General features: G+C 38.9%; 1 protein-coding gene across 6 annotated transcripts in view; it reads right to left on the bottom strand.

The window, feature by feature from the left end:
• LOC125894961 (hemicentin-1-like) overlaps positions 1 to 23,746 on the bottom strand; it is a 66,004-nt gene that overhangs the window by 26,961 nt on the left and 15,297 nt on the right. For 2 of the 6 annotated variants that reach the window (XM_049586717.1, XM_049586723.1), the window contains 5 exons: positions 12,321 to 12,578; positions 11,763 to 12,086; positions 1,392 to 1,649; positions 1,179 to 1,301; positions 238 to 558 (listed from right to left, as the gene is read on the bottom strand). In XM_049586717.1, coding sequence (XP_049442674.1) covers positions 238 to 558; positions 1,179 to 1,301; positions 1,392 to 1,649; positions 11,763 to 12,086; positions 12,321 to 12,578 — 1,284 coding nt within the window. Of the gene's footprint in view, positions 1 to 237; positions 559 to 1,178; positions 1,302 to 1,391; positions 1,650 to 10,321; positions 10,580 to 11,762; positions 12,087 to 12,320; positions 12,579 to 12,760; positions 13,082 to 14,379; positions 14,641 to 23,746 lie in introns of those variants that run through there. The other 4 variants (XM_049586720.1, XM_049586721.1, XM_049586719.1 and 1 more) reach the window with 4 other exon arrangements.

The raw sequence follows: 23,746 nt of genomic DNA, 5'->3' as shown, positions 1-23,746 counted from the left end.
GGAGCAGGACACCCTCATCTCTCCCTGGGACAGACACTCAGAGACCAGCAGGACAGAGGACACAGGAGCTGAAGGAAACACACTCAGATGACTTTTCATATTAACATCTTGGACACTTTATACAGTTTCTGATACAGAACAGGCCAGACAGAGATACAGATAAATGTAGTTTAGGAAGAGAAAATGACATGAATGTCTTTCAGTGTTAGTACATGTTCCAGTAATAAAGCTATTTACCTTGAATGCTCAACTGTAGAGTCCGCCGCGCTGATATCCGCCCATTTGAATCATAGATTTCAAGAGTATATTCTCCTTCATCACTCCTGCTCAGCTTACTGACCCTAAATGTTCCATCACTGGGAGTAAATGATGATCTGTTTTCTATCATATTAGACACAATCAGATTCTTTCTCCCATTGAGTATTGTTGTTGTTTTGGTTGACAATCGGTAGCTAAATATTTCTGAGGCGCTGTCCATCAGCCGGAGGACCACAGTTCCTCCCAAAGCTCCATAACACTGAGCTCCATCCTGTCTGCCATCACAGGAGGTTTCCACACCTGGAAATTAGAAACGAAAGTTTGAAAAAAGAAAAAGAAAAAATCTACATTTCACAGTAAGTATACAAACCTGAAATGAAAATAAAGACATTAAGAAATAAGAATATCAATGTTTTTATCATACCATTTCTACTGAATTAAGAATCATTCCAACTTTTACAGATGTAGAAATATTAATGCATTATAATATAAAGAGTATTAAAGCTCTGTCCATGTCTCTCTCAGACCACAATATGTGTATGTGCAAGTGTCTTAATGTTTCCCTTAAATGGGAGCATTTTCCAGCTGCTGTCAGTGTGTAAAAAAGTCAGTAAGTGTATATTTTAGGATTTCGTTTGCAAGAACAGATCGTTAAAATCAGTAAACCAACACCAGTGTGATCAATATTTCCTGGAGTGCACAACAAAAAAGGAATCACCACAGCTGCTCTCACACCACATGTGAGCAGGGAGTGATGTGTTCGGACAAAGATGCACAAGAATCACATGTCAAGTTAGTGCTGTGACAGGAGAGTTGGTTTTCACTAGTAACCAGGGCTCATCTCTGCTGGAGGAAGTCATAGTTTGACTGGTGTGTGTGATGTGAGTGGAGGGTTTTATCAACACTTTGATGTCACTTACCTACAGTTTCTGTGGTCGTGGTAGGAGCTGTTGTTGGCTCAATACACAGGGTGTTATTGGCTGCAAACACCCACTGTGATATGTGTGTCCCATTGGGTAAGGTGCAGTTAATAAATATGAAGCCTGAAGGAAAGAAACACATCAATGACTGATGTACAGTTAATCATCAGTGTCATAATCATCAAACTGTTTTTTACTCATGTTCTCACTCACCACAGTTAGTCATCTTCATTTCTTTTGAGACACTGCTGACTTTATTCCTGACTGAGCAGAGCAGTTGTCCTGAGACGTGTTGTTTCAGAGTGATGTTGGTGGTCTCAGTGCTTCCAGAGAGGAGCTCAGCATCTGTCAGTGTGTGTCCATCCAGAGTCCAGCTGTACTGAGGACTGTCCCCTCCCTCAGAGGAGCAGGACACCCTCATCTCTCCCTGGGACAGACACTCAGAGACCAGCAGGACAGAGGACACAGGAGCTGAAGGAAACACACTCAGATGACTTTTCATATTAACATCTTGGTCATTTTATACAGTTTCTGATACAGAACAGGACAGACAGAGATACAGATAAACATGAGATACATGTAGACATGTTTTAGTTGATGTGTTAATTGATAAACAAAATTATTCACCTTGAATAGACAAATACAGAGTCTGCTGCTCTGATATCCGTCCATTTGAATCAAAGATTGTAAGTTTATATTCCCCACCATCACTCCAGCTCAGGTTATTGATCCTAAATGTTCCATCACTGGGAGTAAATGATGATCTGTTTTCTATCTCATTAGACACAATCAGATTCTTTCTCCCATGGAGTATTACTGTTGTTTTGTTTGACCATCGGTAGTGAAATATTTCTGAGGTGCTGTCCATCAGCCGGAGGACCACAGTTCCTCCCAAAGCTCCATAACACTGAGCTCCATCCTGTCTGCCATCACAGGAGGTTTCCTCACCTGGAAAGTTGTAAAAAAAAAAACAAAAAAAAAAACAAACTAAGTCAGCAGTTTTACCTTTTGATTTCTTCTAAACAAAGGACAGTAACAGAGATGCCTGTCAAATAGAAACAGTTTGTTGGTCTGTTTCTCCCTCAGACCACAGTTTGCAAACAGGAAGTTGTTCTTGTGCAGTTGAGAATTACACAGACCTGTGACCAGTGGTGAAATGTGACTGAGTACATTTACTTAAGTTCTGTACTTCAGTACAGTTTAGAGCAGTGCTGTAGTGGAGGGTACACACAAGTATACAGGGTAACCCACCTCTTTTTCTGGCTGTTTACAGCATACCCACCTATCAGCCAAATATATAGGACAGTATCCCCACTTCCTCCTCAGTAACCTTCACATCTACTTAGAAGTTCGCCCACCTCATCAGCTACCACTGCACCACTGGTTTTTGTCTACTTATACTTTAGTATTTCCATTCCCTGCTACTTTATATTTCTACTCCCTTTCAGAGACGACTGTTGTACTTTTTACTCCACATATCTTTGAAAATGTACTAGTTTCTTTGAAAATTCAGATTAATAACACAAAATATAATCAACAAATAAATGATGGTGTATTATTACAGGTGTGTGTGTGTGTGTGTATACATATATATATATATATATATATATATATATATGAAATGTTGAATAAAAAATTAGATAGAAATAAGAAAAAGAGATATATAATTTCAATCAGTTCAATTTTGAAACTTGACTGACATCAAAATGAATTATGTGCTGAAACTTTTTTTCATGTACACTTGTATATCTTTTATATGTCTTTTAAATTTCAGTTAAAAGAACTGCTTGAATTTACCGTCATATGTAAATAGCAGTTATATAAAAACTGTCACTTTAATTCAATTCATTTTTTAATTCTTTTTTTTTTTTAATTTAATTGATTTTTGTGCCATGATTCTTGTATGAATTTGGCCACAGTGTGGCTCAGTGTTTGAGCTGAAAAACACATCAGTGAAGATGATGTCAAACTGTACTTTTTGACAAGACTTGATCCCACAGCTGCATAAAAACGGTCAGATTAAACAAGTTAAACAGCTCACCATGACAGACTCTGAGTATCATCAGCAACAGTCCGATCACAGCTTCCATGTCTCCTCAGACTCTGTTGACCCAGTCAGCAGCTTACACACAAGAGTTTCTACTTTATTTAACAGCAAACATGCACACACTAACTGAGCAGCCTGAAATGTCTTCTCTTAGTGATCAGCAGGAGAAAGGAGGCAGATCATTGTGGCCAACTGGTCACTTCCTCATTTATGCTGAGAGCAGTCTGACTAGATGGCATGAAAGCCTTAAAAGGATGCTGATGGCTTAAAATCTGAACAGAGATCTGGAAGTGGTTTCTGACGTTCTATGTTTTATAATTAGATGTTACATTTAACCACACACTACCAGTAGATTATGTCATATTACTCAGAAAGAAGTGGAACAAAGTGTTTTCACACAGTGTATAAACCATAAACACAGCTTCTGCCACAAGACCTTTTTTCCTATTATGTCCTGTTCAATCATCCTCCACATTTGACATCGATGAACGTATGGAATTTAAAGATTACAACTTTGGCACAATACCTGTCTGCACAGTGTGACATCTTTTTATTTTAAATACATTGTGTGGGAAATGAGACATTCCCATCTGAGACACAAGATATTTAATTACAAATACTTTGTCAATATCTATATGCACAGGAAAGTATTGGTCCTGAAATCAACCGTGAAGTCTTTGTAACTAACGTGAAACACAAATATCTCTAACATGAGATAAAATGTAGAAAAAGGCAACAATATGTCATCCAAAGGTGCTAAAATATGGATATTCACACTGTGCTGTTGGCCCACAGTGGTCTGAAAGTCATGCTACTCTGTACTAACCTCTGCACTGTTCCTGCTTTAAAGTTCACCTGTACATTTCCTTGTCACATGCTCTCTGTCTCTGTGGTCTCTTCAGACTCTGTCGCCCTCCACTGGCAGCTGTTGATTAAAGACAAATGCCCGAAAATATGAAAACACTTTACACTTAATATCTGGTGAAGCTGTTTCAGTGAAGCCCCTAAAGGCAGTAACAGATATATGATCATTATTTACTGATCACTGATTTACCTGAAATGTTTACATGTTGTCAACACAGAGTTTTACTGAATACAGAATTATCCCTTAGCAACAGTAACGCCTCTGTAAACCAGTAGAGGGAAACCTCACACCCACTAATTCTGATAATGAGTCTGGAAGTTTGATTCAGATCTCTGCAGTCATTAAAGGTACAGTCCGTGATCAACATGTCAACACAAGGACTTTAAACAAATTAACTGATGATACATGACTGAGTGGATGACAGATTTAGAAAGCAACTAGAAACCTTTGAGAGGTTTTACATAAACATGGAAGCAAAACAGACCTGCATTAGTAATTATAATCAAATCAGAATAACACAAACTATTATTTACATAATTGAATCTTTAAGAGTTAAACCCTTTAATCATATATGAGAATATTGCCCATATCTATATGGTGTATAATTACAGTTTTGACTTCAATAAACATGGTTACAAACATGCTGTGAATGCAAAATCACATTAAAACACACATAAATATTTACAGTCACTACATCAAGTATCTATACAAAAGCAAACACAAATTATCTCTAAAACATTAACTCTTGTCTTCTGAGAAAAATATCTGTTTCCAGTTTTGGACATTGTAATGACAATGTGGAAATCTACAGCAAAATAACTTCCAAATGGCATCAAACTTAGTTGCACCAGTGGTGTAGTGGAGGGTATGCTCAGGTATACAGAGTGTACCCACCTCTTTCTCTGGCTGTTTACAGTTTACCCGCCTATCAGCCAAAAACACACCCATAAAGACACATGGCTGATCACAGCACATATGAGACGACACTAAGGCCTTGGTTTCACACGTTACTGTAAAGTTCAGATGCAGAACTTCTCACTTCAACCATCATAACAGAGTTCTCTTCATGTCCCCTCTTACAGCGGACGCCAGAGCCTGCAGCCATCTTGTATTTCTGCTTCTTCCAAGCAAAAAAGACGCAGATCCCAATTAATGCAAGAATCACCACAGCTGCTCTCACACCACATATGAGCAGGGAGTGATCTGTTTGGATAAAGAGACACAAAAATCAGATGTTAAGTTAGTGCTGTGACAGGAGAGTTAGTTTTGACATAAATGCCAGGGGTCATCTCTGCTGGAGGAAGTCTGATTGACGTGTGTAGCTTAAAGGCTAATTGCTTTATCTTGCATGTAAGATGACATAGAGTGATTACACTCAACTTCAGGTGAGCAGAAATGATCAACATTTGTACTGAGTAACAGAAATCACATGTGTCAAATTCATCTCAAAACATCATCCTTTGAAAAGGTAAATGAACGCCACTTCAGTTCACTCTCCCATTACCATCACCAGTGCTCGCACTGATGACCACAAGGGTTGAGTGACAACAGGTGAGAATCCCAATCCTGGAGATGGGATTTGTGGGATTTGTTCAATAATTAGTAGTTGTGTGTATCATTAGAGGTTCAATAGGTTGAACACTGAAAAAGATTCTGATTACTTGCTTTGTGTGTATGAGATGTAATGGTCGCTGTTTATGAGTCAGGGGTTTACCTAACCTCCATTTTGACACTGAATTAATACATCAGCTTTCATTTCCCTTTTTGAAGGGTGGTGCCCCGAGGTGAACTTAATGCAAGTTACATTCAGTTACTCAGGATAAATGCTGATCATTTCTGATAACCTGAAGTTGAGTGTCATCACTCCATGTCACCTTAAATACAGGGTTTTAGGGTTTTGTTCACATGTTGATGTCACTCTCCTTACCCTCAGTGGAGGTGGAGATGCACTCGCTGAATATGAAGCCTGTGGGCAAAGAAACAGGAAGCCATGACTGATGTACAGAGTGACCATAATCATCAGTATAAAGATTGAAAGTCTTTTTTTTATGTCCTCTCGCTCACCACTAGATATCCTACTGACTTTATTCCTGACTGAGCAGACCAGTTGTCCTGAGACGTGTTGTTTCAGAGTGATGTTGGTGGTCTCAGTGTTTCCAGAGAGGAGCTCAGCATCTGTCAGTGTGTGTCCATCCAGAGTCCAGCTGTACTGAGGACTGTCCCCTCCCTCAGAGGAGCAGGACACCCTCATCTCTCCCTGGGACAGACACTCAGGGACCAGCAGGACAGAGGACACAGGAGCTGAAGGAAACACACTCAGATGACTTTTCATATTAACATCTTGGTCATTTTATACAGTTTCTGATACAGAACAGGCCAGACAGAGATAAATATGAGATATATGTAGACATGTTTTAGTTTAGCAATAGAATATGACATGTATTTCTACCAATGTTTTGAATTTCCCTAGTTGGTAAAAAAAAAAAAAAAAAAAGCTATTTGCCCTGAATGGACAAATATAGAGTCCACTGCTCTTTGTCCATTTGAATCAAAGGTTTCAAGTTTATATTCCCCACCATCATTCCAGCTCAGGTTATTGATCCTAAATGTTCCATCACTGGGAGTAAATGATGATCTGATCTCTATCTCATTAGACACAATCAGATTCTTTCTCCCAGCCAATATTGTTGTTGTTTTGTTTGACCATCGGTATCTAAATATTTCTGAGGCGCTGTCCATCAGCCGGAGGACCACAGTTCCTCCCAAAGCTCCATAACACTGAGCTCCATCCTGTCTGCCATCACAGCACGTTTCCACACCTGGAAATAAAAGATATTTTTTTAAAAAAATGAGAAAAGTGAAAAATTGCAACTGTGACTGAGATTATGATTTAACATTAGCGTAAGAGCTATGTTTGCAATCCTCCCTTTTAAGTTCAGTAACTGAGTGAGATTAAAATCAACCTAGAATACTGAGGCTTTGATTTATTGTCCCATGTAAATATTCGCTTAAAATCAGAGCAGAGAAAACTGTCAGTTTGTGTCAACGTCATAGATCTATGGCAGACAAGTGAAGACCAGAGCTGAAAAAACATATTTAATAATATCTAATTCATTTATGTGTCATGATTCTTCCCAGTGTGGGTCAGTATATCAGCTGCAACACATATCAGTGAAGATGATGTACTTTTTAACGAGACTTGAAAATACTGTCACAGCTCACCATGAGAGACTCCCAGTATCATCAGCAACAGTCCGATCACAGCTTCCATGTCTCCTCAGACTCTGTTGACCCAGTCAGCGGCTTACACACAAAAGTTTCCACCTCACCCCAAAGCATACGTGTTTATCCTTCACTGAGCAGCCTGAAATGTGTCCTGATCCACCTCAGAGGAAAATGTGTGAAAACTTTGCACCAACCAGACTGTTATTGTATACATCTTTTTATAGGCAGGGAGGAGAAAAGGAACTGATAGCAGTTTCACTTTCCCTGTCAGCCTCCAACACGACGGCCTCTGTATGTGATGGACCTCTCCTCTATACTGAAAGAGGATTTGAGACTGACAGCTGACATGTCCTAGTTTACATCTCTCCACCTCATCATTTCTGACATCAGTATTTGATATTTATTAATAGGTATTTGGGTATTTTTTTATTGATCATTATTTTTCCTGAAATGTTTACGTGTTGTCACCGGACATTTTTACTGCATTCAGAATTATCCATTAGCAACAGTAACACCTCTGTAAACCAGGAGAGAGAAACCTCACACAGACTAATACTGATGATGAATCTGGAAGTTTTATTCAGTTCACTGCAGTCATTAAAGGTACAGTCCGTGATCAAAATGTCAACAAGAAGGCTTAGCTGATATAGAAGTGATTTAAACACAAAACAACATTAGAAAGCTCATACAATTAATTGCTTTGAGAAGTTTTACATGATTACTTTTTGTAAACATAGAATCAAAACAGAGCTGTATATTTTAAAATATAATCAGATGAGAAAAACTAAAAACTGTTATTGACATAATTCAATCTCTTAAAAGTCTTAAAAACTTTCATCATCTATGTTAACATGTCCATAATCTAAATTGTGTAAAACTACAAAATTGAGCTTTAATCAGGCTTTGAATGCAAAGTCAACATTTTATGCCAGCAGTAGCTCCAGTCCCACTCTTGTGAACACGATATCTCAAGAACACTTTGAGGGAATTTCTTCAAATTTGGCACAAACATCAATTTGGACCCAAGACTGAACTGATTAGAATTTGGTGGTCGAAGGTTAAAGGTCGAGGCCACTGTGACCTCACAAAAACTGTTTTTGACCATAACTAAAGAAATAATGTGACCAGATGACAGTTTATATCCAACAGGTCAAAGGTCAACTTCACTGTGACATCATACTGTTCTGCAAAAACACTTTCATGTCCATGATTCAATGTCATAAGAGGAGGAGACATTTGGTCAGGTACTAAGCTGGTGACATAAATCTTTGATGCCCACCTTGAAACTGTGCTGCCTGGGGGAAGTTGTGGTTGAAGCATCCATGTTTTCACAGACATAAAGAAACATAAATGATGACTGAGTGGCGTACCTATACAAAAGTGAAAGCATTTTTTCTCCAAAAAATCAACTATGAATACCTTCTTTACAAGAAGCTACTAAGCTGTGAACATAGTGGGCAGAAGTGAATTTAAAACGACCGAAGTAAAAGAAAGAATATTTCACTCAAAATTACACAAAATTGCATAATTCAATCTTTAAGAGTTAAACCCTTTAAACATATATGAGAATATTCCCCTTATCTATATGGTGTACAATCACAGTTTTGACTTCAAGAAACATGGTTACAAACATGCTGTGACTGCAAAATCATATTTAAACACACATAACATTAAGTACCTATACAAAAGTGAACACAAATTATCCCTAAAACATTAACTCCTGTCTTCTGAGAAAAATATCTGTTTCCAGTTTTGGACATTGTCCTTTTTTATACTTGTATATTTTTACTTAAGTAATATTCTTAATGCAATAGGCTTACATTTACTGTAATGTAGTGGGCTAGGCTATTTTTACAGCTCATTATTAGTAGTTTTATTTAAGTAAAGGATCTGAATACTTAATCCGCCACTAAGTGTTTGTAGAAGGCATCGTTACAAAAAAGTGTTTTGGGTTTTTTTTACATTTTGTGAAATACATTCCCGACAACAGTAAGACAAAAAAAATTTCTATCACTGTGAAGTTTGTCAGTGAATGAGAAGCTACCGTTATGCTAGCAGATGGTTAGCTTTAGCACAAAGACTGGAAGAGCAGGGGAAAACAGACGACCTGACTGTCCAAAATTTATTTTAAAAATCTATCTCTAAAGTTTTCTATTTTATAAAATAAAGCATTGATTAAGGAGTTTTAGACTTTGCTGGTAGGTGGTTTTTGTTACTGTTGGTCAGAGCAAAGTTAGCTGCTGTCCCCTGCTTCCAGTCTTTCTACTGAAGCTAACTGGCTAACAGTAGCTTCATGGCTAACTGACAAACATTACAGTGGCCTGAAGCTTCTTATCTTACTCTCTGCAAGAAGTAGCCTACATGCACAGCTCAAAATGTCAGACTATTCTTGAATCTGTGAATAGAGAAACTGTGAATACAGAAATGGCTTAGAAAAAAGGAAGTTCTGTTTTGAACCTTCAGGTTTGCTGTTTTTCTTTTTCCTCTGAGAACAGATGACAGCCACGCCGATCAGTAACAGCAGCACCAGTGCAGAGAGTACCCCGGCCATTATTGGCAAGTTGTCTGTTTCGATAACAAAAAAACACAAGAGACACAGATATTTTAATGTTAGCAGTCACTACAGGTGGTTTTTTGGAGACAGACAAAGAAAAAAGGGGGAAATGACTATCAACTGTTTGTTTTCACTTAATATACCATATGGGCCATCATTGCTGGGGGGAGTCACAGTTTGATTGGAGGATGTGATATTAGTGCTGGGGTTAAGTATGCTGACAGTCTCCTTACCCACAGTGGAGGTTTCTGTGGTCGTGGTAGGAGCTGTTGTTGGCTCAATGCACAGGGTGTTATTGGCTGCAAACACCCACTGTGATATGTGTGTCGCATTGGGTAAGGTGCAGTTAATGAATATGAAGCCTGAAGGAAAGAAACACATCAATGACTGATGTACAGTTTATCATCAGTGTCATAATCATCAAACTGTTTTTTACTCATGTTCTCACTCACCACAGTTAGTAATCTTCATTTCCTTTGAGACACTGCTGACATTATTCCTGACTGAGCAGACCAGTTGTCCTGAGACGTGTTGTTTCAGAGTGATGTTGGTGGTCTCAGTGTTTCCAGAGAGGAGGTCAGCATCTGTCAGTGTGTGTCCATCCAGAGTCCAGCTGTACTGAGGACTGTCCCCTCCCTCAGAGGAGCAGGACACCCTCATCTCTCCCTGGGACAGACACTCAGAGACCAGCAGGACAGAGGACACAGGAGCTGAAGGAAACACACTCAGATGACTTTTCATATTAACATCTTGGTTATTTTATACAGTTTCTGATACAGAACAGGCCAGACAGAGAAACACATATATGTAGAATTTGAGATATAGTTTGGCAATACAATATGACATGAATGTCTATCAGTGTTACTAAATTTCCCAGTAAAAAAAATTATTTACCTTGAATGGTTAACTGTAGAGTCCGCTCCTCTGATAGCCGTCCATTTGAATCGTAGGTTGAAAGTTTATATTCCTCACCATCACTCCAGCTCAGGTTATTGATCCTAAATGTTCCATCACTGGGAGTAAATGATGATCTTTTTTTTTATCGCATTAGTCACAATCCAATCCTTTACCCCATAGAGTATTGTTGTTGTTTTGGTTGCCCATCGGTAGTGAAATATTTCTGAGGCGCTGTCCATCAGCCGGAGGACCACAGTTCCTCCCAAAGCTCCATAACACTGAGCTCCATCCTGTCTGCCATCACAGGAGGTTTCCTTACCTGGAAATTAAAAAAGATAAAAAATAATCATAATTTTGATCACTGAATGTATACAAAAGGAATAGCCATGACAGTATTTTAAGCATATGCAAATATTGTAAAAAACAACAACAACAACAACAAAAAAACAAAGTAATAAAAATAATAGTGGCTTTGGTGAAGCTTTGTCTCTCAGACCACATTATTAAAAGTAATTTATTGTTGTGTAGCTGTTTTTTACTCATGTTCTCACTCACCACAGTTAGTCACCTTCATTTCTTTTGACACACTGCTGACTTTATTCCTGACTGAGCAGACCAGTTCTCCTGAGACATGTTGTTTCAGAGTGATGTTGGTGGTCTCAGTGTTTCCAGAGAGGAGCTCAGTGTCTGTCAGTGTGTGTCCATCCAGAGTCCAGCTGTACTGAGGACTGTCCCCTCCCTCAGAGGAGCAGGACACCCTCATCTCTCCCTGGGACAGACACTCAGAGACCAGCAGGACAGAGGACACAGGAGCTGAAGGAAACACACTCAGATGATTTTTCATGTAACATCTTGGTCATTTTATACAGTTTCTGATACAGAACAGGCCAGACAGAGAAACACATATATGTAGAATTTGAGATATAGTTTGGCAATACAATATGACATGAATGTCTATCAGTGTTACTAAATTTCCCAGTAAAAAAAACTATTTACCTTGAATGGTTAACTGTAGAGTCCGCTCCTCTGATAGCTGTCCATTTGAATCGTAGGTTGAAAGTTTATATTCCCCACCATCACTCCAGCTCAGGTTATTGATCCTTAATGTCCCATCACTGGGAGTAAATGATGATCTGTTTTTTATCACATTTGTCACAATCCAATCCTTTACCCCATAGAGTATTGTTGTTGTTTTGGTTGCCCATCGGTAGTGAAATATTTCTGAGGCGCTGTCCATCAGCCGGAGGACCAGTGTTCCTCCTCCCAAAGCTCCATAACACTGAGCTCCATCCTGTCTGCCATCACAGGAGGTTTCCACACCTGGAAATTAAAAAAGATAAAAAATAATCATAATTTTGATCACTGAATGTATACAAAAGGAATAGCCATGACAGTATTTTAAGCATATGCAAATATTGTAAAAAACAACAACAACAACAAAAAAACAAAGTAATAAAAATAATAGTGGCTTTGGTGAAGCTTTGTCTCTCAGACCACATTATTAAAAGTAATTTATTGTTGTGTAGCTGTTTTTTTACTCATGTTCTCACTCACCACAGTTAGTCACCTTCATTTCTGTTGAGACACTACTGACTTTATTCCTGACTGAGCAGACCAGTTCTCCTGAGACGTGTTGTTTCAGAGTGATGTTGGTGGTCTCAGTGTTTCCAGAGAGGAGCTCAGCGTCTGTCAGTGTGCGTCCATACAGAGTCCAGCTGTACTGAGGACTGTCCCCTCCCTTAGAGGAGCAGGACACCCTCATCTCTCCCTGGGACAGACACTCAGAGACCAGCAGGACAGAGGACACAGGAGCTGAAGGAAACACACTCAGATGACTTTTCATGTAACATCTTGGTCATTTTATAGTTTCTGATACAGAACAGGACAGACAGAGAAACACATATATGTAGAATTTGAGATATAGTTTGGCAATACAATATGACATGAATGTCTATCAGTGTTACTAAATTTCCCAGTAAAAAAAAATTATTTACCTTGAATGGTTAACTGTAGAGCCCGCTCCTCTGATAGCCGTCCATTTGAATCGTAGGTTGAAAGTTTATATTCCCCACCATCACTCCAGCTCAGGTTATTGATCCTAAATGTTCCATTACTGGGAGTAAATGATGATCTGTTTTCTATCTCATGAGACACAATCAGATTCTTTCTCCCAAGGAGTATTGTTGTTGTTTTGTTTGACCATCGGTATCTAAATATTTCTGAGGCGCTGTCCATCAGCCGGAGGACCACAGTTCCTCCCAAAGCTCCATAACACTGAGCTCCATCCTGTCTGCCATCACAGGAGGTTTCCACACCTGGAGATTAAAAAAGATAAAAAATAATCATAATTTTGATCACTGAATACATACAAAAGGAATAACCATGACAGTATTTTAAGCATATGCAAATATTGTAAAAAACAACAACAACAACAACAACAACAACAACAACAAAACAAAGTAATAAAAATAATAGTGGCTTTGGTGAAGCTTTGTCTCTCAGACCACGTTATTAAAAGTAATTTATTGTTGTGTAGCTGAGTGTTACACAGGTCTGATCAAATCATGGCTCATCAGGCTGTATTTGGGGAAAATGTATAAAATGATGTGCTTGATAGAAAACATAGTTTAACTTCAAATCATTTGTATAGTGATTATGTGAAAGAGCAGTACAAGCAAAATCTAAATGTTAAATCTAAATGCTAAATCTAAATCTAAATGTTAAATGTTAAATCTAAATGTTCTGGGTGAAACTAAATATTTCGCTAATATGCAAATTTACACTGCCGGTCACCGGAAGTATCAAAATAAAAGCTCGAGATGGTCAGACTGTGTGTATAGAATCAAATAACGAATTCAAACCAACTTATCGGGGGAAATGAACACTTGGACATACATTAACATAATAACTACCTAAAATAACAAGAAACATTTTTGGAGAAATTTTATTTGACGTGTACTTTGAGTTGTTAGTGTCCCTTCGGAGGGACTAACCAATACAGTATCTTTGGACTAACAACCTAAGCTAAGCTAACAACCGTTAGCTGTTAGCCCCGTCTGCGGTCTGTTATGACTCATTAACTCTTAAACGGTCCGTGAAAAAAATGTTGTTGTTTTTTTGCAAAAAAAAAACCACAAGATATAAAGTTAGGGACAGAGTACAATATCATTCAATTGTTTGTCTTAAACATTCAATTGACTTCAGGAAAGTCAGGGTTCACTCAATTAATTACATATCTGAACTGTCAGAGATGACGTGCTTTAATCCAAAAAGTGTGACTGTTGTTTTTACAGTACACACATAATGAAGAGGAACTGACCTCTGGATTTGTAAATCTTCTTTGAAATAACTAGTCTTTTTTCTTTAAAGCGACTGAACCTTAAAAAAAGCTTTGATATCAGCTTCAAACAGTGTAATTGATATTTATATGTAAAGAAGCTGTCATTTCTTCAGAACCAACAGGTGTCTCCAGCCTGTAGTATTTGATCTGCATTACTCATTACTGAGGAAAGTGGCTTTACTACTCTTGAAACCAATATCTGTACAAAAAGTTACAAAACATTGTATTCACATAATATTAAATCAAATATTAACGTGTTGTTGAACAGCTCACCATGACAGACTCGGAGTAGCATCAACAACAACAATCCAACCACAGCTTTCATGTCTGCTCTGTGTTCAGCCTCTGTTGATCCAGTCAAACTTTTCTACTTCACCCGACAGGAAACATGTATATCCTTCACTGAGCAGCCTGAAATGTGTCCTGTCAGTGATCAACCTCAGAGGAGAATGTGTGAAAACTTCAAGCAAACCTGAGCGTTGTTGCATTCATATTTCTATAGACAGTGAGAAAAAAAGGAAGTGATATCAGTTTTACTTCCCCCTTTTAGCTTCTGACATGATGGCCCAATTCTAATCCGGCCCCTAAAGACTCAAGCCCTGAACCCTCACTGATTTAACTGACGTCAGCTGTAAGTGATTGAGTGTGAGAGTCTGAAAGGGCTCGGTCTGCGTCGGGACGGGGGCACGGAACTGCTGTAGGGTCGACGAATAATTGGAGATGAAAGGGATAGATGGCTATTAAACAGTGGTTTTAGAATTGTAGTGGTAAACTGGCAACAGTACAATCATCTGTAGCCTTATTTTAAAGCAAATAGTACATGAGGACTCGCGAAGGAAGTGCTTCACAGAAAGGTAGTAAATGTAGGGAGAGCTGGGGAGGGCTGAGGAAAGGGGTGGGAGGCACGTGAGCGGTGATGGCGTCTCAGTCAAGATCTACGACATGAAACAAAACTAAATCACGCTAAGAAGAGCAACTACCTGAGAATGAAAAGTTGCCTGAACTGTGAGTAGATACAACGATAAGGAGACCAAAAGTTTTTTGTCTTTTTTGAAGTTTCCTGTCCTTGACGAGCAACTGGTTGCCCTGCGAAATCAGACCAAACTTTTTCTTTTGTCTCTGATGGACTCTATCAAACACAGTGAAAGTCACTGAAACTGCTTCCAAAAAAGGGAAAGAAAAGCAGTGGTTCACTCCTACTCCTGTCATTTTTACCTTCCCGGCTGCTGATCAGAAATGAACAAAGACCCCGCTATCACGATGCACTCATATGCACGCAAAGCTTTAGAAAACCAGCTCGAGGTTTTGGATGGATTATTAAACCCCGAGAACCCATCTACAATACCTGAGGAAAGCATTAAAGATCGACGGCCAGGAAAGAAAGCAAAAAAATTGGCCAGTGAAGGAGACGACGAACAAACTGTGACAAACTCTGCCTTAATGACAGTGATGGAGAGAATTGAAAAAATGCAGGAGGAATCCCTCAGAAGACTGCAATCTCTCGAAACCACTGTTAAAGATAGCACACAAACAATTAGAAGTGGTACTGACTCGCTGGAGTTCGTGGGGAAACAAGTGGAAGATGTGACTCTCCATGTGGACTCCCTGCAGAGTCAAGTTGAAACACTGGAGAAAGAAAACGCGGTGCTCCGCGACAAATGGATTAACCTGGAAGCCTGGTGTTTTTGTTTTTTTGCACTCATCCTAAGAGAGGTGTGTGAGTGCCCTGTTTTTAACTTTAAGATGAGGGGGTTCATGAATTATTGCATTGTATTTCTGTATTCTATATGTGCTAACTGCAGGAGACGTAAAAATAAAGGCCCTAATTATGAAGATGAGAAACATTAAGGCTAATTTGAGATTTCTGAATTAACTGCATAATTTCTTATAATGTCTTTATCAGTGGTTTCACTTAATGCCAGAAGCTTACGCAATAATCTAAACGCAAAGCCCTGTTTTTATTTATCAAACAAAAGTCTGATTTCTGTTTCTTACAAGAATCACACTCAATTATAGATGATACTAAATTCTGGAAAAATCAGTGGGGAAATGACTTATGGTTCTCGCATGGTTCAGAAAGATCAGCAGGAGTAACCTCCCTGAAAAACAAATTTGAAGGAGCTATATTACATTCAGAGAGTGACTCAAATGGTAGATTTCTTATACTAATTATTAAGCTTGATGACATTATAGTCCTTCAGGCCAATGTATATGGTTATAATACCAAAACTGATAATGACCTCCTATTTGACACTCTGGGTTCACATTTTATATCCTGGTTATCTAAATATCCTAACCTGCTGGTTGTTGTTGGTGGTGATTTCAATGTTACGGTAGACGACTCTGTAGATAGATGGCCCCCCAAAAATAGAGCAAATTCTCTTATTTATGCAGAAATTTCAATTAGTAGATATCTGGAGAAAAAAGAATCCAGATACTAAATCCTATACATGGGCTAACAAAACTGGTACCTGCAGGTCACAAATCGACTACTGGTTAATCTCAAGTAGTCTAGATGAAAATAATATCCATGTTAACATCTTGACTACCCCGCTCACAGATCATAAAACTATAAATCTTCAAATTAATTTTAGACCCAATGCCAGTACCCACCGGAATTCATATTGGAAACTCAACAACTCGGTCTTAAAACATAAAGTTGTTACAGAAAAGATTCACTTTCTAAAAAAATGTTACTGGCAAAGGGCCTTGAATGATAAATGTTTCCAAAAAACTGAGAACTACTGAAGTTCAAGATAGCAAAATACCTAAGACAGTATGGATCCTCTCTGGCCAAACTAAGAAAGGAGGAAGAAACAAAAGTAATTACCAAAATTGCCACTCTTACTCAGTGTATGCCTGAAGATTTAACAGAAGATGACAAACAAGAACTAACTGAGCAGCAGCTCAAGCTAGATGAAATATACAGAGTTAAAGCAGAAGGAGCTTATGTGAGATCCAGAAAGCAATGGTTGGAAGAAGGGGAGCAAAGCACAGCATATTTTTTTAGGCTGGAAAAGTCACGCGGCAGAGCGAACCGCATTCAAAAACTCAATATAGATGGAGCTGTCACAGATGATCCACAAAAGGTATCCAATCACTGTTTAATGTTTTATAGGAACCTGTATAAATCACAATGTGATGAAAATGCAACAAAATATTTTTTTGGACATCTCTCTCAGTTAAAAATCTATTAGTTTTGACCAAAGGGACCTCTGTGACAAACAAGTAACCTTAGAAGAAGTCAGATTGGCCATTCAGCAACTTAAATAAATCTCCTGGAACTGATGGCTTGACATCTGAATTCTACATAACATTTTGTGATAAACTTGCCCCCTTCCTCCATGGTGTATTCACCAAAAGTATCCATAACCAGACTCTTCCTCCTACCTTATATCAAGGGCTTCTAACACTTATCCCTAAACCTAATAAGGACTCACTCTGCATTGATAATTGGAGACCAATCTGTCTCCTCAATAATGATTATAAAATCTTAGCTGGAATCTTTGCCAAAAGACTTAAAGCAGTACTGGATGACATTATTGATGAAACACAAACAGGATTCATGAAGGGCAGACATATATCTAACAACATAAGACTTGTTCTGGATCTCATTGATTATGCTGAATACTGCCCTGATGACAGCTTTATTTTACACTGAACAAAAATATAAACGCACCACTTTTGTTTTTGCTCCCATTTTTCATGAGCTGAACTCAAAGATCTAAAACATTTTCTATCCACACTAAAGACCATTTCCTCACAAATATTGTTCACAAATCTGTCTAAATCTGTGTTAGTGAGCACTTCTCCTTTGCCGAGATAATCCATCCCACCTCACAGGTGTGGCATATCAAGATGCTGATTAGACAGCATGAATATTGCACAGGTGTGCCTTAGGCTGGCTACAATAAAAGGTCACTCTGAAATGTGCAGTTTTGCTTTATTGGGGGGGGGGGGGCAGAAAACCAGTCAGTATCTGGTGTGACCACCATTTGCCTCACGCAGTGCAACGCATCTCCTTCGCATAGAGTTGATCAGGTTGTTGATTGTGGCCTGTGGAATGTTGGTCCACTCCTCTTCAATGGCTGCGCAAAGTTGCTGGATATTGGCAGGAACTGGAACATGCTGTCGTATACGCCGATCCAGAGCATCCCAAACATGCTCAGTGGGTGACATGTCCGTGAGTATGCTGGCCATGCAAGAACTGGGATGTTTTCAGCTTCCAGGAATTGTGTACAGATCCTTGCAACATGGGGCGTGCATTATCATGCTGCAACATGAGGTGATGGTCGTGGATGAATGGCACAACAATGGGCCTCAGGATCTCGCCACGATATCTCTGTGCATTCAAAATGCCATCAATAAAATGCAACTGTGTTCGTTGTCCATAACATACGCCTGCCCATACCATAACCCCACCGCCACCATGGGCCACTCGATCCACAGCGTTGACATCAGCAAACCGCCCACACGACGCCTCACATGCTGTCTGCCATCTGCCCTGAACAGTGAAAACTGGGATTCATCCATGAAGAGAACACCTCTCCAACGTGCCAGACGCCATCGAATGTGAGCATTTGCCCACTCAAGTTGGTTACGACAACGAACTGCAGTCAGGTCGAGACCCCGATGAGGACGACGAGCATGCAGAGCTTCCCTGAGACGGTTTCTGACAGTTTGTGCAGAAATTCTTTGGTTATGCAAACCGATTGTTGCAGCAGCTGTCCGGGTGGCTGGTCTCAGACGATCTTGGAGGTGAACATGCTGGATGTGGAGGTCCTGGGCTGGTGTGGTTACACGTGGTCTGTGGTTGTGAGGCCGGTTGGATGTACTGCCAAACTGTCTGAAACGCCTTTGGAGATGGCTTATGGTAGAGAAATGAACATTCAATTCACAGGCAACAGCTCTGGTGGACATTCCTGCAATCAGCATGCCAATTGCACGCTCCCTCAAAACTTGCAACATCTGTGGCATTGTGCGGTGTGATAAAACTGCACATTTCAGAGTGGCCTTTTATTGTGGCCAGCCTAAGGCACACCTGTGCAATATTCATGCTGTCTAATCAGCATCTTGATATGCCACACCTGTGAGGTGGGATGGATTATCTCGGCAAAGGAGAAGTGCTCGCTAACACAGATTTAGACAGATTCATGAACAATAATCGAGGGAAATGGTCTTTTGTGTATGTAGAAAAAGTTTTAGATCTTTGAGTCCAGCTCACGAAAAATGGGAGCAAAAACAAAAGTGTTGCGTTTATATTTTTGTTCAGTGTATTTTTGGACTTTTGCAAAGCGTTTGATACCATTGAACACAAATTCATGTTCCAGGCACTTGCAGAAATTTGGCCTTGGTAAATGCTTTTGTTCAGCAATAGAAACCATGTATAAGAAAGCGAATTGTTCAACTAAAATGCACACAGGTACTTCTCCACGTTTTGATTTAGGTTGTGGAATCAGGCAGGGTTGTCCTGTGTCACCATATTTATTTCTGATATGTGCCCAATTGCTCTCTGACTTTAGAGCCCCATCAAAGGGATATCTATAGTAGACAGGGAAACTGTCATCAGCCAACTGGCAGATGACAAATAAAGATAAAAAATGCCTCACAAATTTCAGTTGCTGTTAACCGAATTTCAGTTTTTTCCAGAGCATCCGGACTTCACCTGAATCTTAGTAAGTGTGAATTGCTCCCACTCAAAACCTGTAATAGTACATCCATCTCTAACATACCTGTAAAAGAGTCTGTCACCTATTTGGGAATCACCATCAACAAAAACACAAGCAACAGGTGCCCTATGAACTTTAACCACATCATAGAAAAAACACAGAAAAAATTCAACTCTTGGCTCCAGAGAGATCTGTCCCTTCAGGGCAGAATTCTTTTATCTAAAGCAGAGGGCTTATCTGGGCTCACCTATACAGCAATATCTTTGGATGTAAATAAACAGACCACTGCAGCAACTGACAAAATTCTATATAATTTTGTGTGGAAAAACAAAATTCATTATATAAAAAAAATCAACTTTAATGAATTCCCATGAAAATGGAGGATTTAACTTTCTTGATTTTTCCACCCTGAATAATACATTCAAAATCAACTGGGTCAGACAATTCATTAGAAACCCAACATCAATCTGGAACTTCATTCCCAACTACATATTTTCCAAAGTTGGTGGCCTTAATTTTTTGTTACTCTGCTCCTACAATATTGAAAAACTCCCCACAAAACTAGCCAACTTTCATAAACAGATACTTCTTTCCTGGTCTCTGGTTTATAAACATAACTTCACCCCCCATAGATATTATATTTGGAACAACAGGGACATACTGTACAAACACAGATCACTTTTTATAGAGAACTGGTTCACCCATGGCATAACTTTAGTCAGTCAGCTTCTCAGACCAAACGGCACATTGTTGTCATACTCAGAATTCTTAAATAAATACACATTTCCTATTCCTCCGAAAGAATACGCAATAGTATTTGATGCAATACCCTCTGGTGTAATTATGTTGTTTAAAAATGTCACATTACCTGAAACTGACCCATTACCTCTGGAGCCTGTGCAGACAGAAGTCGGTCGAATCTGCTTCTCAGTGAAAAAGAACAATAACCGTACTGTACGTGCACTATTCCAAAAAGAAATCATCAGTACCCCCAATGCCGTATCATACTGGAACAATATATTCACAAACCTGATTTGGAAAAACATATGGTCCCTCCCTTGTAAATATTTCATCACAAATAAAACCAAAGAAGTATCCCTCAAACTCATCCACCGAATCTATCCCTCCAATCTATTTATGCAAAGATATAAAAAAGACATAATTGAATTCTGCTCCTTTTGTAAACAGGCTCCAGAAGATCTTTACCACCTCTTCTGTCCCCACCTGCAGATTTTTTGGAACAATGTCACTACCTTCACCCGTCAGCATATTGACAACAGTATCGAAATGTATTGTTTGGTTTCTTTTCAGTCCCATCCCCCCAAATAGACCAATATTACATAATTAATTTAATATTATTTTTAGCCAAAGCTCATATCCATAACCGGAAATTCAGTAATCAAATACCATGTACTTACCGTCTTGAAAAGGAAATCAAACAATACATTAATACAATTACTCAATCTGAAAACAAGAAAGCCATAAAGACTCTAGAATTATTTTCTTTGTTTCCATGTTTTTGAAATGATTTTGTGTTGGCCTACCAGAAACATATTGTATATTTTGTTTTCTCTCCTGCACTTTATGATTTCATGTAATCTTTAATTGGGATTATTTTATTTGCGCATGTAACCCCCCCACCCTCCGTTTATCTCTGGCAATGTGAGTATGATCAATAAAGGGAGAAAAAAAAAAAAAAAAAGTCTGAAAGGGCTCCGGATGCTACAAATAGGAATGGGACAGCACTTATCCCCCTCTCTACAAAATGTTGTTGACACTGGTGGCTCTGGGCGTGATCATTTGTCGGTTATTGTCAGCATATATTCCACACACAAAGAATATATCCATATATATCTATAGATAGATAGATAGATATTCTTTGTGTGTGGAATATAACCACTGGTATTCCTCTGACTTCATGTGTGTTTATGTACCATCTTAAATCCTTGTTAATGTGATGTTTCATTGTTTATCTATCAGTTTTTTTCGCTCTCCTTCCATAACGTTACCGTTTGCATATTTGCCAACCGTGTTTTCGTTTTTTTTTTTAAACAACACTTCCAGTGTTCCGAGGGCAACCCCTGTATTTGACATCACAACGCTATGAACTGTGGGTAATTTCCTTACCGTAAGTCCGCATCGATGCTGACCTACGGTAAGGGGGCATAAAGGGCTCACTCACTGACTCACTGACTTGACGATTTGACAATGGGACAGCCCTCACACACTCACGCACTTCACATGAACGCACCTCTAAGTCAGTGAGTCTGTAAGGGATCGGATTGGAATTGGGCCATAGCCTCGTGTCACCAGACTCTTCACATAAAGTGAAGAGCCTGGTATTTATTCACTCTGAATTTTGTCTGGATCCTGGTTCCGGTCTAGAGAGCAGATGCGGTATTCACCAAATTCACCAAACTAAAAGTGTTCACCAAAGTAAAACTTTAAATTCTGGCGCACCATCGATTTGGGGTGATGAGGGGTGTAAGAAAATTGATTAACTTGGGGCTTTTCTTGTAAATTATATTCTTTAAATTAAAAGTTTCACCACATTTTTATTAGCTTGGTGCTTTTATTTTTACAGAGAGGTGCATCCATCGAATTCCGGATCCTGTCTCACTCGACCTGGTTCCGTTTCCTTACCAAAATGGCCACTAACGGCCCCAGACTACCTCTGACATGATGGCCTCTGTATGTGATGGAAGGAGTGGGAGAGAGGGAAGCATTCCTCCTTCTTACTGAAAGAGGATTTGAGACTGACTGATTGACCGCTGACATTTCTAAGTTTACATCTGTCCATCTCATCACTTCTGACTAAATCAGTAGATATTTCTTTTCTCTAAATGAAAGATGAGTTAAATGTAATAAAGATTCTCAGCCTGAGGTGCTGTCTCACCTTCACAAACTGCCCTTAACACACCAGCAGGGCATTATTAACAGGCCATGTTTAGCACATACAAATGATCTACACACATCAAACTGCATTTTAAATTCTCCTTTTGACAGTGAAGTTTTCAGGGATTAAAACAAAACAGTTAAAAGAAAGACGTGTATAAAAATACATTAAAGACATGTAGAATTTTGTGTCTTGGATTTACATAATGGAGAATAAAGTTCAGTTCAACCTTAAAGTTACATGAGAAGAAATGCCACTGACGGTTAAACAGTTAAATACTTGAAAACACATTGCTTGAAAATTTAATCAAACGTGATTTGGTATAATTGAATACTGCAGTTGCATTTATGCAATAAACCTATGAAACCACCTTCATTTGTGACTCTTTATTCCTGTAAAAAATATTTTAGTGGTGTCAGAGGTATAGATCAACAAGGAAAGATGGAGGGGGAAAAAAAGCAACAATATGTCATCCCAAGGTGCTAAAATATGGACATTCACACTGTGCTGTTGGCCCACAGTGGTGTGAAAATCATACTACTCTGTACTAACCTCTGCGCTGTTCCTGCTTTAAAGTTCGCCTGTACATTTCCTTGTCACACTCTCTCTGTCGCTGTGGTCTCTACAGACACTGTCGCCCTCCACTGGCAGCTGTTGATTACAGTTTCTCTCAGTTGCTTTAGTGCATTTCTCTGATCACAAGTAAAATTCTCATAACTGTTAGTTCAACCTCCACAACATTTAGTCATTTGTGCACATCATAGCAGCAGTCTCATTCCTTCCAACAAATTGCAAATGCTTTTGTACATGCATCAATTGCTGTCATACAATTCTCTGCTGTTTTATAACATCATCATTTGCTTATGTCATGTCAGTCAAAATTAACTATACTTATGAATGCTGAAAAGTCATTCACTATAAAACTAATAGTCCTCATTTCATTGCTTGAGTCATTACATACAAAAATGCTGAACTAATTGTCAAAATCTGGCAAGCAAATTTATACATTTCTTGATTTTTTTTTCCTGAAAATGTCTCCTAAATTGAACAATTTCTCTCAGGTGAACCTCAGCTT

The sequence above is a fragment of the Epinephelus fuscoguttatus genome, linkage group LG9, assembly GCF_011397635.1.
Source record: "Epinephelus fuscoguttatus linkage group LG9, E.fuscoguttatus.final_Chr_v1".
NCBI classification, from domain to species: domain Eukaryota; kingdom Metazoa; phylum Chordata; class Actinopteri; order Perciformes; family Serranidae; genus Epinephelus; species Epinephelus fuscoguttatus.
The sequence above is the reverse complement of the archived record's forward strand: the minus strand, read 5'-3'. Positions and strand labels throughout refer to the sequence as shown.